General features: G+C 31.9%; 1 protein-coding gene across 1 annotated transcript in view; it reads right to left on the reverse strand.

Moving 5' to 3' along the window:
* Positions 1-6,158: 6,158 nt before the first annotated feature.
* LOC145315133 (carotenoid isomerooxygenase-like) overlaps positions 6,159-13,029 on the reverse strand; it is a 34,872-nt gene continuing 28,001 nt past the window's right edge. The window contains exons 13-18 of the mRNA XM_080155180.1: positions 11,118-11,171; positions 10,177-10,245; positions 9,879-9,951; positions 9,544-9,609; positions 6,708-6,779; positions 6,159-6,489 (exon numbers count right to left, since the gene is read on the reverse strand). Of these exons, the coding sequence (XP_080011306.1) occupies positions 6,368-6,489; positions 6,708-6,779; positions 9,544-9,609; positions 9,879-9,951; positions 10,177-10,245; positions 11,118-11,171 (456 nt within the window). The 3' untranslated portion in view covers positions 6,159-6,367. The remainder of the gene's footprint in view (positions 6,490-6,707; positions 6,780-9,543; positions 9,610-9,878; positions 9,952-10,176; positions 10,246-11,117; positions 11,172-13,029) is intronic.

Consider the following 13,029-nt stretch of genomic DNA (forward strand, 5'->3'; position numbering starts at 1 on the left):
GGGGGGGGGGGTGGTATAGTTGTTGAGGTTTATATGAGTGTATGTGTGTAAGTGTGTGTGTGTGTGTGAATGGTTAAGAGAGTGAGCAATGGTAGAAATGACTCTGAGTTTGCGCACCAACCCTTGCTATTCCATAAGGGATGTATCTTATAAAAATAATATACTTATGCTTTTTGTATAAAGATAAAGAAAATGTAGAACATTAAAAGAATATATAATGATAAAGGGAAAAAAAATAATAATCTAAACAATATTAATCTGTAAATTATATTTTTAAGTTAAAAGTCTAAAAATAGTTTTATTTTTTTGTGAGGGATAAATAAGAGTACTAACTTACTGCTCATAGTATTAAATCAGCAAATAAATTGTTTAATTACATTTCCGCCAATAAAACTATAAATATGTTCGTTTTTAATCAGTTCATATTCCCTACAATTTTTTTCCAGTTAATATGTCTATGTTAATTTTCTGACACCCTCCAGTGGTTTCCCCCCTAGCCCTTCTCTTTTTACTCTTATAATCTCTTTTCAAACTTATTCCTTCCCCTCCTCTAAACACCCTCTCAGCCTCCATTATATTTCCATCCTCTTTTTGTTTTACCCTGTCCTGCCCAAGAGTGTGACCCTTATTCCCCTTCCTTTACCTGAAATTTTACTATTTTGGTTTCTCTCCCTCTCCCTCTCTCTCTTTCTCCTTCTCTCTCTCTCTCTTTCTCCTTCTTTCTCTCTATTTTAATGATTCTCTTTTTCTCTCTCTATTTTTTTCTTTCTCTTTAATAGTAACTACCATGATATCTCTTTCTATCTTTTTTTGTCTTTTTCTATGACTTATACATTTTTTACTTTATATTTTATTTTACATTTAATGTTCCTCTCTTTTTTTATCTATCTATTTTTCTTATTTTTCCTTTTTCCTCTATAATTTGTAACACTCTTGCTCTCTCTCTCTCTCTCTCTCTCTCTCTCTCTCTCTCTCTCTTTTTTACTCTCTCTCACTATCACTTTTCAATAGGTTGTTGAGTATAAGATAAAACTGTGTTGAAAAATGTGTTATTAGGAGAGGGAATGATAATCAACAATTCATGAAAATGTATGCCGGTGCTTTTACTCAAATCTATTTTTGATCATCTTCCTTGTTGGTAATTGTTGAAAAAAAGACGCTTTTTTAAAGCCCGGAGAGGCATTATCTATATGGGGCTCTACCACTCATTACTTAATTAAACCTAACCGAAAATAAGCATCAAATTACATTTAAAAAAAGTATATGACTAGTCCCTGTTTGCTTTTATAAAAAATAAATGAATATTATGTCTTTTATTTATTTTATTATTTACAAATGTGAAATAAATATGCTAATATAATGTATTTAGACTGTACTAAATAGAATAGTTCAGACGAAGGGGGCATGGGATGTTTATTACAATGAGCTTTTATTATTCGTTGGATTAAGAACTTTGGAGACTTTTATTGAATTTTGATTGGTTGATTCATTAAGTTGAGTGTTCAAACATTTCAACCGGTAATCTTAATCTATAGAAGCGATAATTTTGTTTTTCATCATTGGTGATGTACATCAATTTATCGGTCATTGTCTTATCCCTTTAGATCCATTATACAAAAAAGTAATTTTTAAAGATAATATCTTGCAAACCACTGAACAGATTGAGTTCTTTATCTTAGGGCAGCTTCACACAGGTCATTTAGTTATAGGCTGTTTCATTTTTAAATTCAAGTCTTGGATTGTTTTGCTTGTTTCTCCTCCACCTTAAAATACGATGCCCTACCTAGATAATAGGGGCGCATCCGGTAATTTGTGATGTAGTACAAGTAATTTCATTAGACACATAAATAATAGCAATTAAGATGACCTTAAATCTGTATAATAGATATATAATTAACATAATTAGTCCCACTATTACTTACATAAATTGTCCTAAATGAGACAATAATTAAATAATCAAATAATGTGATGAGAGAAAAACTGTTCCAGCATTGACATTAATCTTAATTCAGAGTGTTTATCTATTAATGTCTTTACCATATATGTATAAGTTTTTGAAACTTTAATGTTTTGCTTATTGAGTACTGACACTTCACAAGAGTTATTGTTCGTCCGTTCTACCTTCGGATTTTTAGAGCTTTGCTTTTATGGATGTTGGCATCCTTATTTTATGACCAACCTTGATTTTTTTATCTTTGCTACATATTATTGACGTTGGTCCTTTTTCTTCGCCACAATGTAGCAAAGCTACTCCATAACCATAACATTGAAAGGTCCGTATTTATAGTTTAAGTGAGCAACTGTTGTGATGTAACTATATAAAAGGTTGGATAACCTTAACCATTTCTATTTATTCTCAAATATACAATATGAAAATCTTGACCTGTACTAAAGTGAACACAATGATTGATATCATTTACCTCTATAACACTGTAGTCTTACAAAGTGCAAATATATATTTTTTTAGATGTTTACTTAATAGGGGAGATTCTAATTTATATTTATTTAACCTACCTCTTGACTTCAAAATTGAATTACATTTTAAAAAGGATTTTTTTATTTTTGTAAAAATTCTTTTATATAAAGTAGCATGTTTTTTATCTGTTAGAAGCGATTTAACCTCTTAACCGATTGAGTTCTCCATTTACTCACTTACACTTACTTTTCATATATTTAGGTTACAAGATGCTAGGGGGCAGCACATAGGCGTCCAAGGGGGGGGGTAATGGGCCATTTGGCACCCCAAAAATCTTGTGAACAATACCCCCCCCAAAAAAAAATTACCCCTACCTTGGGGGTGCCGTAGGCTCCCCCAACGATTTTGGGGGGGGTATTTACCCCCCCAAACCATTTTGGGGGGGTAAATACTCCCCCCAAAATAGAAAATCTCTAACAAAAAAAATTTTTGCGCGCTTCGCGCGCATTTTTAATACACAATTTTTTATAAAATTTAAATTACCCCCCCCCAAAAATTTTACCCCAGGGGTAAATTTTTGGGGGGGTAAACAAATTTTACCCCTGCCAACAGATTTCAGGGGGGGTAATTACCCCCCCCAAGCAAATTTTACCCCCGGGGTAAAAATTTTGGGGGGGGTAAAAAAACGCCATTTTACCCCCCCCAAAACCAAATTACCACCCCCTTAAAAAAATTTTACCCCCCCCAAAATAAAAAGCTTGGACGCCCCTGGGGCAGCAGCTGGTTTAATAAAAATATATGCAATACTTTATTAATATTTACACAATCAAAGAATTGAAAGAGTATCTGATTTTTTTGTCCAAAAATTTTTGCTCAGAGTCCAAAGTGAAGTATATTTATCAACCATTCTCGGATCATAAAGTAAATATATTTATAATACTGAAAAATTACCAACATCATTTTATTTACTTTAAAGTTTTTTTCTAAAGATATATCTAGATTGTAGATCTTCTGATTGTTCGTACATATTATAATGCTTTTTAAAAAACGAAGCTTTTCTATAATTTGGGTCGATCCGTCCGTCACGGACAGTTAGCTCATTTAGTTAATTTAGACATGTTAGAATTGTCCTACCGATTTGAAACTTTACATTATCCTATAACAGTTAGGTACGGTTGAGAAAGCGTAATAAGTAATAGTTAAAGTAAGAGGGGTTAGTAGTATTCAGGGAAAAGGGGTCAGAAAAGGTTTTAATAGCAAATCCTGGATGTTTTATTTTGACTATCACAACAAAATATAGCATAACCATAAGTGTATCTTAGATTTAGGTTATCACATTTAAAATCTAAATGTACAGTCCCGGGGACGAACATACAACTATATCTTTCTCTTTTTGTAGCTGCGCTACTGAAACGAATGAAAATAATCATATTCTATTTGTTGCTAATTTACAAATAACTATATTTCTGTGGGAAAGTCTCTTGTGTCCCAAAAGCAAAGTTTCTTTGGATCAACTTATGCACACCTCTCAACATTCAAATATGGGATAATTTTTTACAAATGTATTATAAATGTATGAAATTATTTTCAGTTTTCTTATTCATTGGCTTTTATTGAATTTTGATCGGTTGCTCGTTAAGTTTATAATCCAAACGTTTCGACTACTAATGGTAATCTACAGAAGGGGTAATTTTGTGTATCATCATTGTGGATGTTCACCAATTTATTGGCCCTTGTTTTATCCCTTTAGACCCCTGAATGATTTGCGTGTTACCCAATATCCAGTTTGTTTGGACAGAAAAATATTAATGACTGGGGGGGGGGGAGAGTAAAGTAGGAAAGACCTTTTAAATATATTAGACCAAAGATAGCTACTGCGAAGCGTGCATAAAAAGTTGTAGACAAGAAAGTCAAAGAAAAGAGCAAATTTGTTTGTGTAGTATAATAAGATCAGGGGTCTTATTCATAACTTTTTCTTAGGTTTGACCAATGCGTTGGAAAGGACAACTGACAACAATAGAAATAGAAGAGTAGAAGAATATTCTGAACCATTTTTTCGTCAAATCTAAGAGAGAACATTCCTAGCAGACAAAAGTATTGTTTACTTTCGACTCAAGCTGATGTGGATTCTTAAAAAATGATAGACTCGCTATTCGATAGTGAGGCAAAATTATTTTTGTGAAAAATCATCCAAAAGCACATTAAAAATCTACAAAAATTAAACAAAATCATATGTTAATAACCCTCTTAAGATTTTATTTCATTTTTGTAAATTTTTTTATTCGATTTTGGAGGATTTTTCACAAAAATAATTTTGCCTCACCAGCGAGTTGCCAGCCTAACTTTTTTTTTAAGAATCCAACTTTGTTTCAAGCTTTCAAATTGTAAACGAAATTTTTGGGCAATTAATTCTGATTACGCAAAGCTTTCTACTAAGAAAATATACTGTTAATAGCTGACTTTTATGTATGTATGAAATGAAAAAAAATATGCCTTCGTAGGAAAATGTGTACATAATTTCAACCAATGAGATCCAATGTAAATTCCGATGCGATTCTCCTATTGGCTCAATCAGACATTCCCTCTCTTTCTTAGTACCTTTATTCTGACAACAAATAAACAATCAAGCTACATATATAATAATAGAAATAGAAGAGTAGAAGAATATTCTGAACCCTTTTTTCGTCAAATCTAAGAGAGAACATTCCTAGCAGACAAAAGTATTGTTTACTTTCGACTCAAGCTGATGTAGATTCTTAAAAAATGATAGACTCGCTATTCGATAGTGAGGCAAAATTATTTTTGTGAAAAATCATCCAAAAGCACATTAAAAATCTACAAAAATTAAACAAAATCATATGTTAATAACCTTCTTAAGATTTTATTTTATTTTTGTAAATTTTTTTATTCGATTTTGGAGGATTTTTCACAAAAATAATTTTGCCTCACCAGCGAGTTGCCAGCCTAACTTTTTTTTAAGAATCCAACTTTGTTTCAAGCTTTCAAATTGTAAACGAAATTTTTGAGCAATTAATTCTGATTCCGCAAAGCTTTCTACTAAGAAAATATACTGTTAACAGCTGACTTTTATGTATGTATGAAATGAAAAAAAAACATGCCTTCGTAGGAAAATGTGTACATAATTTCAACCAATGAGATCCAATGTAAATTCCGATGCGATTCTCCTATTGGCTCAATCAGACATTCCCTCTCTTTCTTAGTACCTTTATTTATATAATATGTTTACAATTCTACTTATGTTCAGGGAGGATAGGGCAATGGATTTTAATTATAGTGTCCCCATACAATTTTTAACTCGTTTTACCATTAATTAGTTTTATGTTCAAACAGCGCAGCAAAAATCTGTTAAAATTTATCATATTTAAAGTAAAAAATAATATAAATATATTTACAATTTACATAGAAAAATATAGATTAGTTGTTTAAAAATATACAATAATTTATATTTTTAAAACAAAACCTAAAAAAGTAATAAATAAAATCACAGAATATAATAAATTATACAAATATTTTAACCGGGAAAAATAAGGAACTAAAAGTAACCGGGTTAAGTAAAAATTTTAAAAATATTAAAATCTTTAACTAAAGATCATGTTAAAAGAAATATAATTGAAAGATTAAAATAAATTAAGCTAATATCAAAGAAAAAATGTCCTTTATTCAGTACTTTTTTAAATTGCAATTCTGACACTTGGTAAAAACTTAAAAAAATATATAATGAAGTGGGTACATTAAGGGGAGAAGAAAATTTAAATAGATTATGATAAGGAGAAAAAACCTAAAAGTAAAAGCCAAGAAACTATTTTAATCTGAATAAACGAAGAAATAAAAGCATGTGAGAGTTGCAGACTATATAAATGCTAATACTGGATACTTGAAGAAATGCGTCATTTAAAAATATTTAGTTACAAAGGCACAAACTGAAATATTTTATTTATCAAACTGCCAAGAGGGTAGAAAGCATCCATGCAAAGGTTTAGGTACAGGACCTGGGAGTTCAAATTCTGCTCGTCCAAGCTCTACCAGAGTTTTAGCGTCTAGCACTAATAAACCTTAACAAAAAAGTGTTGTACTTTACATTACACCTACACTTCATATGTATCATTGAATATTAATAAAAAGTTTCTTGGTCTTTCTTACCCAAGCAAATCCAATAGATTTGAAGGGTAATGAAGCTAGTTGAATGTTTTTTTTTATTTCTTTTAAACATTTTGTTTTGTGATTAGTTTTAAAAGCATATAAATAATTATCTACAAATGTAAATAATTACCCACAAATTTGACGTCAGGTTTGCCACGTATTATTGAAGTCAGCAGAACTCCATCGTCTTCTATCGTAGAACCTAGAACAAAAAAATAAGCTAATATTTTACTTGACCAAAAAATGTAAATGTTACTTATATTAGATGTTTCAAATAAATGCAGGGATTGTCAATGAAGTATTGCAAATAACATGTAAGCTTATCAGGTTGGAATCAATTTATGCTTTGATTCGTTAATTTCCCAAAAATTGCCTATAGAGCAATGACCCCCACCGTATTATTTTTGGAAATAAATTCAAGAGAGTATTTTCTATGTCTAATCCCTGAAGGAGAAACCTAACCCTGCAAGGTCAGTTTTTGCGGTAGCCTAACCCTACTGGACTACTAACCAATATTATCTAACCTAACCCGATCTAAAGTAATAAACAAATAAACGAAAACTTTCCCTCCTATTACAATTTTTTTCTTCAAAATAAGACGACGGTGATGGTATTTGTGCTCAACATGCACTATGAGGTAAAACGCCTTTAATTCAGAATTCGTCAATAAATTGAGAATTATGACAATTTTTATAACAAACAGCTAGACTGAGATGTACTAACAAACAAGATGTACTTTTGAATGTAAATACAAAAATCCGCGAATACCATAATAAACAGAATAAATAAAGAACTGAATAGATGCACACACACATATGTATTTGGAATGGTTTTAAAACTTTCCAATTGCATGCTATTCACTATACAAACTAGCCTTACTCAAAACCATTTTTAATTGATGTTTTTAATGCATTTACATCAGAAATGGAATGGACATTTATTTGATTTATTTCATTACTTGACTTATTTTTATTACATTTTCTAAATGGGGGATTGTACTCTTCCTTCCCCATTTTGATGAAAATTCTAAATATGTTTGCGAAATGCAAGCCTTTAAAAATATCCTAATTTTGAACCATGCTAAAAAGATACACTGGCATAGAGCCTGAATGCTAAATTGATAGAAACTAAATACAAATAAAAAACATTGACAAGAATGCGAAATAAAATATTTAGAAAAATTAAAAAGCGCAAAATATGTGTTAAAAGTAGATTTTTCATAGCCTCATAAGGGACATAAGGAGTGATTTCTAGTGTCAGAAAAGCCTAAAGAAGCTAACTAAGCCAAAATTTTAACACTATATTCAAACAACACGGGAAGCCTAATTTATTAATCATAATTTTTTTGAATAGCTTGTCCCTGGCTTTAAATCTAAATAAATAAAGCTTTGGTTCGACCAGGATGAATGGGCATGCGGTAGATACAAATTTAATATAAAGGTGTTAATAGATAGATACATAGTTTATGAGTGTTACTTCGTTAACTAGTAGTTAATTTACCCAGAAAATAAAGGGGTCTAAAGAAAGCTTTACATTGAAATCGGTCCAGCGCACAATGAAAAAAATGACATAATTAATATTGTGTTCAATAAAGTAAATTTTGTAATCCTTACAAAAACAGCTGTAAGTCTAAATCTAACACAAATATTACAATCAGTTTCTTTAAAAATTTTCAAATCATCCTGACAGATTTAAATTTGAGGGTTAATCGCAGCTGATGCACGGCTGCCGAGGCTGATTTAGATTCGTAGCGGTTTCTTGATTTGATTTTTACTTTTGATTGGAATAGAATAAATTAATGACTTTTTTAATGTACACTCCAAACCCGACCATTTAATCAAAATAGTTATGTTATAAAATTTTATTTGAAGAGGGGGGTTTCAATCTATATCCAGTAAGTTTTTTAACTAAACTGCACATAAATGTATGTATAAAATATAAATATGGGAATAAATGCACAATTTAGAATGTAGCATTTATATTTGTGGATTCAAGTTTATAGAAATACATATGCTATGACCATTGACAATGTAGGGATTGGTTCAGGTATTCTTAAAAACAGTTTAAGTCAATTAATCATTCAAAGCTAGTTTTCAAATTGATTTTAATTTCTTACATTTATAAAATTGATCTAAACTTGATTTGAGTTAAAATGTTTGCATAAAACCATAGCAATATCATGGAATAATTTCATCTTCTATGATTTATTCAGATTTTTTAGGTAGTAACCTTTTATTTGAAGTTCAATAAAATCTGCATTGCAAGAAACTTCTTTTCGAAAGATGTTATTTGGTCTATTTGGAGATTTTAACTAACAAACGTAGCAGATAACCAACTATAGTTTTAGTTTGAAAAATAGACACTTCTTCTTCAAATTACAAACTTAAGAAAAACAACATAAGGTTTTACTTTTAAAAAATGTCTCCTCAAATGAATTCTATATTTTGAAATAATCAAATTTCCTCTATTTATATATCTTAACAAATCTTTCTTTTGGCATTTGGCAAATTTCATTTTGCCTCTTTTCATGTATTTAGGTAGTTTAGGTGAATCTTTTTTATTCAACAAAGCTATCCTCTATATTTAATATAATAATTGCAAATTAATTATTAATTATACATTTAATTGGCTTAAATTTTATTTGACATCTTTTAGGTATTATTTTATTTATGAATATAAGATTTTTTTATAACACAGGATTGCACCACATAGCAAAATTGATATTAGATCGACTGATTATGTTAAGTTAGATTTATTAGGGCCAATCCTATGATAGGTTTGGCCCACTACACAAACTTATCTGCCAGTATTTTCTGGTTTGTATGAAAACTGGTATTTAAGAAGAAGTATTCTCTGGTTTACCAGGAGTTTTTTAAAGAAAACTTGTTTTGAAGAATAAGAATTATCTGGTTTATCTGGAGTTTTTAAGAAAACTTGTTTTGGAGAATAAGAGTTATCAGGTTTACCTGGAGTTTGAATGAAAACCGGTTCTGAGCAGTACGTATTCTCCTCATTCCAAGTCATAACTTCTCCTAAAGGAAAAACAGTACTCAGAATATATTATTCAGTAAAAGTTATATTTGTTTAAGCACATGTAAACACTGAATGTATTACTCAAAAATTCTAAAAGGAAATTCAATTATTGAGAATATTTTAATTTTGTTAAAGCTGGTTTGAGTTTAAAAAAACCGTTGAAGAATTCTTTGTGGATAGATTACTTGATAAAGGACAGAAATGAAAGATATGATATGAACATTTTAATGGTGGAGCTCTTTTTAAATACGCGAAAAATGAGTCTTACCTGTTTCAACATGGACTTTAAGTAGCTTGCCCGCATTACTTGAGGCTACATCACTAGTTATAGCGTAGAAATACTGCATTACAATACTCATTATTTTATAGTATACTCTTCATAGTTTTTTTTTCTTCTGAATATATTTGGCAGCATAAAATTGCTAAAATATTAATCAAAGTGATTTTTATGTTGCTGATAAAGACAAATAAAAATCTAACATACTCTGTCCTACAATAAAATGGATATATTGAACTTTAAAGTTCCTAAAAAGTTATTATGTACTTGAAATAATAAGTAATGTTTCCTGATAGTATTTTCCGTTGACCAAATCATAATTTATGGCAGGTGTTTCACAGCCATAGTCACAAATTATCTAAAATTATTTTAATAATTGTGGAATTTCATTAAACTTACTAAAACTATCTAAATTATATACCTGGCTATTTATTTAAGAAATTAATAAAAGTTATAATATAGTAGCAAATACCCGCATCAGAATACTAAAGACGATAAGAATGGTTCCTACTGCTACTATGTCAGATTCGCAACATTAACAGTTAGAGTTGGGAAATACCTTAACTTAAACAGGCACAATTCATTATCAAACACTTCCATACAAAGGTTGAGCAATCAAAAAGATGATTGTCTGATGTGTATTACCTAATTCCCTGGGTGTTTGGACAGATAAGGAGAGATTGGTTTCCCCGTAGTTATCCTTAGTTGTTTGGCCTGATATGTCGTGGACAGCAACCTTGCCCGTTTTATTTCTTATTAGATACCTTACAAATTTGAATCAAAGAAATAAAAAGTAAAAATTATTTTATCTGAAACTGAGAAGAAATTAATTGAATGTGTCAGATTGAGATAATTAATTCCTTCATAAATACAATCTCTCCCAGGAGAGCAAAAAAATATCATATTTATGATTTTATTATCCTTTAATTTAAAGACTTCTAAATGCAAAAGTGTTATTTGCTCAAGACCACTATTACTAATTAATACTTCTAAATGCAAAAGTGTTGTTTCCTCAAGACCACTATTACTAATTAATACTTCTAAATGCAAAAGTGTTATTTCCTCAAGACCACTATTACTAATTATAGGCAATTGCTTTAGAAAAGTTTAATATATAAAGCAAACTTATTTTTCATCTTAAAAGTTGACTTCTGCTAAATGGCTCGTATTTTAAAGCAGCTTGCACCTACCAATTTGTAGAGTAACTGTGCTACTATATAAGTGAAATACCTGTGGCAAAACTAAATTTCTACACTTGGAGCAAGTAGTTGACCCAGAGGATTCCTAAAAATAAATTGAAACTTGACAAAATTCTTGGAATTTAAATCTTAAACCTGGTAACTTTATTCAAGTTCCAAGAAATTAAAAGAGAAAAGGAGAGACTTATTTCATTATTTTTCCCAGCAAATCAAGTATTTTTATAATACGTCCTACAGTTCATCAAAAAATACGCCATTACCTTTGAAGTCAGTTGCATGACTTTTTTTAAAGATTATGGGACGGTCTCTAACTCGTAAAGAAGACATAAAGGGTTAGTTATCTGTAGAATGTAAAAATTACCTAGTGGTGCATCTGTCCCCTTAAGGCAGATATTTTTTTAAAAAGTATTCTTAAAAAAAACAATTTTTACTTTTTAGTAACTCATTAACGTACTAAACTGTATTCTTATTTTTTTACTTACTGGCTTATCTGTATATTTGATTATTTTGCCAATTGGAATGTTGAGTACTAATTTTTTTATCGCTTTTAAAACCTATTTTCCTCACAGCCAACAAATCCTCTTATTTTCCAGCATAATATTTCAAATTAATTTAAACATTAACAAATCATTTCATGGTTTTATTAATTATCTCAGAAAAGTAAAATTATGTATTCTATCCACGTAAACTTGTGGTAATACGACAACCAGACGGACAGGCAGTTTACAGAGTTGCTACGCTGTGACTTATCATAACAAACCCACTGCACTAATCTTATTATATCACCATCTATCTCATGACCGATGTTGACCCCGCTATCTAGCGGTCAAACTGGCCTGCCTAAATGTGGGGAGGGGACTCAAACATGCAGCTATCACGCGCCCCTCACGCGCTTATATAACCGGGAGGCGCTGCCTCCCCTTTTACCACCGCTGCCCCCACAGCCTGTCTACCGCCGGGAGCTAAGCCCTAGCGTCCCACACCCCCTTCAAAACCTAACCATTGTTATAATCTGTTGTATATATATAGTAAACATTGCTTGTAAATATTATTCAGTTAAATATATAATTTCTGTATGACTAAATCCTGCTAGTTTGTTTTGGTAGAATAATTCAAGGCTAGGGCTCGTTGAACTCGAACTCGTTACCCTGTGGGCCGAGAACGCTCGGCTTACCAGAACTTGGTGTCAGCGTGTTTCAATCGAGCCTTACAGAAACTAGCCTATTCTACCTCTGATTGGACCCTTTGGCAAGTAAGGGGACAATCAGCCGCCAACTGAGAAGCCAACTGACCCGTGAGACGGCCTTTTTAGGTCGAATTTCCATCATTTTGAATGCAATATGTGGGCCTCTGGCCTACGGCAAGCAGATTTAGCCTGCTAAAAGCGCCAGTTAAGACGCTTTTTCCGTACCGTGTAGGAGTAGCGCTAGGTGCGAAGCCACGGAAATCGGATAATTTAGCTCAGACGGCTACAGAACTGAGTCTAAATTGGCAAGTGTAGCTGGGACAAGCCCCAGGACACCCAGGCCAAACCTACGAGACAGACAGCTGGGTGCTGGTCTCCTTGAGAAGGCAATGTGTGGCTGCGAAGCCTCAGCACACAAGTAAGCCCTACCACTGCGACAGATAGCAGATTTTGAGCCACAGGCACGGCAGGACGGGACATTCCCTGCCGCTGCCTTCCAGGATTCGAACCCGAGGCGCTGTAGGACGGGCCATTCCCTGCCGCCATTTTCGGGATTCGAACCAGCGGCGCTGTAGGACGGGTCATTCCCTACCGCCGTCACCCCTCTGAACCTTGCAGGACGGACATTCCCTGCTGCCAGTGCTTCCAGAATCACCCCTAGAGCTCCTAGTGATAACAACACATAAGTGTGTATAAATGTCAACCAAGTGATAAAAAGAAATATAAAATTGTTGACCCAGTGATAATTAATAAGCTC

The sequence above is a fragment of the Acartia tonsa genome, chromosome 3 (assembly GCF_053477335.1).
Source record: "Acartia tonsa isolate MP-2025a chromosome 3, ASM5347733v1, whole genome shotgun sequence".
Classification (NCBI taxonomy): domain Eukaryota; kingdom Metazoa; phylum Arthropoda; class Copepoda; order Calanoida; family Acartiidae; genus Acartia; species Acartia tonsa.